A 4,207-nucleotide genomic window follows, 5' to 3' on the forward strand; every position below is an offset into this window, starting at 1 on the left:
AATTTGCCATGTAGTTGTGAAAGTTAAATAAGATCTAGTATAAAACATACCTAGATCAGCATATGGCTCAGAATAAATACACTCTATAGAGGAGATATTATTATTTATAAAATTCCTATAAATCTTCTAGTAGACATAAGACTAATGGTAATTATGCAATTATTCTCCTTTTACATGTTTTATTAAAAAGAATACTGATAAGCAAGGAAAGTATATAAAATGACACATAACACGTGCCTTCAGTATAACTAAGAAATATAGGATATTATTAACTGCAAGTTATAGGTAGTAGGAAAATAAAATATCCACGTCCGTCAGATAAGTGGGAAGAATTGAACAGATACTGCAGATAGTGTGCAAAAATATGCATGTTGTAGATATTTAATTTGTCATATTTCTTATAACTGTAAGAAATAAACTGTTGTATTAGTAACAAGAAATAATTTGAGTAAGTTGATTAAAACAATGTACACTCCTTTAGCCATTACTGTATAAAGTATTTTTATTATTTGGAATAATCAGCAAAACGATTTACATTTTACAGCTATTGGTTTCCTGTTCAAAATTATAAATCCATGATTCCATGGAACCTATAGATAGTTTGAAAGGAAAACATAGCATAGCTATTTTTAGGTTAAAAAGAAAGCTTAAGCAAGTGAGCTCAGCGTTGCAGGTGTCTGCGAGATGGATGTGGGAGGACATTGCAGAAGTTACAACTCATTTTCCCCTTATTGCCTCTTCACAATGACGTTCAATAATATTAATACACACTTTCATTTGTTTCTAGAAAACACTACTTTATGAACCAAGTTTTTGAAAGCTTGTTTTACTTGCTGGTTCCTCAGGGTATAAATAAAAGGGTTCAACATTGGGGCAATTGAAGTGTTGAGAATCGCTACTCCTTTGGTCAATGATGCTCTTTCTTTGGCTGAAGGCTTGACATACATGAATATACAGCTTCCATAGGAGATGGAAATGACAATCATGTGAGAGGAGCATGTGGAGAAAGCCTTTTTCCTCTGGCTGGCAGATGGAATTCTCAGAATGGTGCTAATGATGCGCAGGTAGGATAGAATCACTAATGCCAATGTGAACAGCAGAGTAACAAAAGCAAAGTAAAAGCCAATCATCTCTAAATGCCATGTATCTGAGCACGAGAGTTCTAAAATGGGGAAATAATCGCAAGAGAAGTGATCAATTACATTGGAAGCACAGAAATCTAATTGGAGGATAAGCATGAGTGGTGGGAAAATAGTAAGAAAACCTCCTAGCCATGAACACAAGACGAGCAGAGTGCAGATTTTCTTGTTCATGATGGTGGTGTAACGGAGAGGCTTACAGATAGCAATATAACGATCATAAGACATGGCAGTTAGAAGGAAAAATTCAGACACACCCATGGAGATGAAAAAGAATAATTGAGCTAAACAACTGTTATAGGAAATGGTCTTGATTCTAGTGATGATTGCCCCCAAAAATCTGGGGATAGAAACACTGGTGAATGTAATTTCTAAGAAGGAGAAATTCCGGAGGAAGTAATACATAGGAGTCTTCAGACGACAGTCTATCAAGGTGAGGATGATGATGGTTAGGTTTCCAGTGACGCTTAATACATAAGCCATAAATAAAACAGTGAAAATTACAACCTGAAGCTCTGGGTTGTCTGATATGCCCAAGAGTACAAACTCTGTAATCATTGTGTGGTTTCTCATACTGACTTTTTTTCTTTAAGCAAAACCTATTGGCGAAAAACAAACAAAAAGAAAGACTAAGTGAATTGCCCATGAATTGAAGATTTAAATATTGGTATTAGTAGCTCCAATGAAATGAAGCAATAGACTTTCTTCCCTGTAGCATGCTTGCAATATCCACTCACTCTTACTAAAGCAGAAAAGTTTCGCACATCCTCCATTGAAAAGGAAACGTATTCATGGATGTACGTTAAAAGTCCCCACATCAAAGACTTTCCCAAAACATCTACATGTAACCACATTTTCTATATGTGCACCTTTAATTATATGTTTCTGCAACAATATTTGTTAATTAGTTTGGATATGAAGACATCTTTTTCCAGTTTCGAAGATTGTGTGGCTTTTAGGACTGAAATATCTCATTTGGGTTTTAATGCTGATGCCAATTACAAAGTTTATTGTCTTGCAAGACTTTGGTGGAAATTGATGACCCAGTCACAATTCCTGAACTTAACAATAGCTAAGATAATAATTTTTATTCTTAATACATATTCTTTTAGATATGACCAACAGAAATAAATGTGTTTGCAATTACAGAAATATAGGACTAGAATTGCCTTGGTTGTAAACAAAAGTTCTTAATTAATGAGAAAGAAAACAGAAGCCAGAGAAATTGATCAATGCTCATATAGATAGAGCTATAACAGTAATATGATTCTAGAATATACCAACCTGTTTGTGTCATTTTTATGTTCCTTATTTAGATTAAAAGTCCTATCTATATACATATTCATCTTTTTTTTTACTATATTCAGTTTGTCTTTTTACTCTTAAACTTGCCGGAGGACAAGAAGGACCACATAAGGGAGTTTTTGATGACAAAATTCCTCATTTCCTTCTTTCTAGAAATAATTAGAATAAATAAAATTATCTTTAAGATTTACTTTATAGAAACCACAAATTTTTAAAGTGTAATCTAAATGATTTTTATCTACCCATTTTCTCTTTTTTCTTAGAAACCAGCATTTTATCGACAATATAGGTTCTCAATAACGTTTGTTGTACTGTTTTATTTCTACGGCATGAACTGGGTGAGTCAGCAGCTGATAAGTATCAAAGCTGGTTTTGTGCCTTTTTTTCTTTTATTGATTTCTGACAATCAACATTCTCTTTCTTTAGGAATATACACATTTTTGTCATTAACATATCAGCAAAATTGGAAGATCAAAAGGCAGAGACTGTTACTGTGTTTTGAAAAATGACTGAAATATTAAAATGCAAAATTAATAATACGAAATATGTTAAAGTGATAACATGGGGATCCCTGCAATTATTCTAACAAAATAAACTTTTGGCTGGGAGAAAGATAAAACTACATTTATTGACAAATAGGGAACATACTTACTTTTTGACATGTCCAATAATTCCAGTCAGGAATATAATCCCAGATTTTTCTTAATTTCTTTAAAATATGAGATGTAATGCATTCATAATGTACCTCAGGAGACTTTTTGTCGTTTCGTTCTCCCTTGCCTCCATCTATTACATAGAAGCCTCTCACATGGGGAAAGTACAGGTTTGATTGCATGCAAGTTTTCTATAGATTCTGCTATAAGTAAAAGAATTTTTCATTACCTCCTTTATCTTTCCATATAAACATAAACGTTGTTCTGATCTGAACTTCAAGAAGTTCCTACTGCAATCTTGAGAGTACTTTATGTAAATTTCCAGGGAATCCTCCTGAATGACTGGAAGGTAAAACATTTCAGAGTCCCCTGGCTGAGATGAAGACTGGAAACTACCCAAAGATAAAACAATGCTACCTTCTCTGGTCATCAGATAAATCCTCAAAAGACCACAGTGAAGAAAGACGGGGTGCAAGGGAGGAGAAACCCAAGAGATGTAGTGATGTCATGACATAAACTTTCTAAAAACCTAAGCAACATAGTCAGAGAAAAGCAGGAGTGAACCAGCCACCTTATAGCATCAACCTGGTTTCCCTTTGGCTGGACTTGATTTTCCGAATATGCACATGGTGCTCAGTCTACACTCGGGAGATTATTTATCTCAATTCCTCTGGGGTTGGTTAAACACAGGGCTGAGCTACACCACAGTGGACCCTTCACTGAGGGTATTATTCATGTTTTTTTCATCCATACATCTCCCCAATAACAAAGCAGAATTAATGAATAAAGAAAGCATTTTAATATCTTTAAAAGTCAGTAGAGTACTTGAAACATTAATTTTTTATTTTTGAAAATTTTAATAGTAATATATGCTTAATGATATGAGAATCAAGTGTCTGAGAATCAAGTATTGAATTAACAGAATATAGTGACTTATGGAATGGCCTTTATGTGTCCAACCAATCCTCCATTTGTCCTTAGATCTTCAAATTAACCAATATTAAACACTTACAGTATGTTCTACAAGATCTTTTTATATATTCACCCACACAGCCATATTCACGCACTCAAAGAGATATTTTTTCCTGATACACTAAAGCAATTTGACTA

At 33.8% G+C, this 4,207-nt stretch overlaps 1 protein-coding gene across 1 annotated transcript; it reads right to left on the reverse strand.

Moving 5' to 3' along the window:
• Positions 1-773: 773 nt before the first annotated feature.
• Positions 774-1,712, reverse strand: LOC106828539 (olfactory receptor 6C3-like). Its single transcript, XM_014837126.3, has one exon. It carries the CDS (start codon positions 1,710-1,712, stop codon positions 774-776), a length of 939 nt encoding a protein of 312 aa, XP_014692612.3.
• Between the last annotated feature and the right edge of the window lie 2,495 nt (positions 1,713-4,207).

This window comes from Equus asinus, chromosome 22 (assembly GCF_041296235.1).
Source record: "Equus asinus isolate D_3611 breed Donkey chromosome 22, EquAss-T2T_v2, whole genome shotgun sequence".
NCBI lineage: Eukaryota > Metazoa > Chordata > Mammalia > Perissodactyla > Equidae > Equus > Equus asinus.

Bases quoted from the DNA above. Each gene is read 5' to 3' on its own strand.
- LOC106828539 (XM_014837126.3), bottom strand. From the start codon at position 1,712: ATGAGAAACCACACAATGATTACAGAGTTTGTACTCTTGGGCATATCA.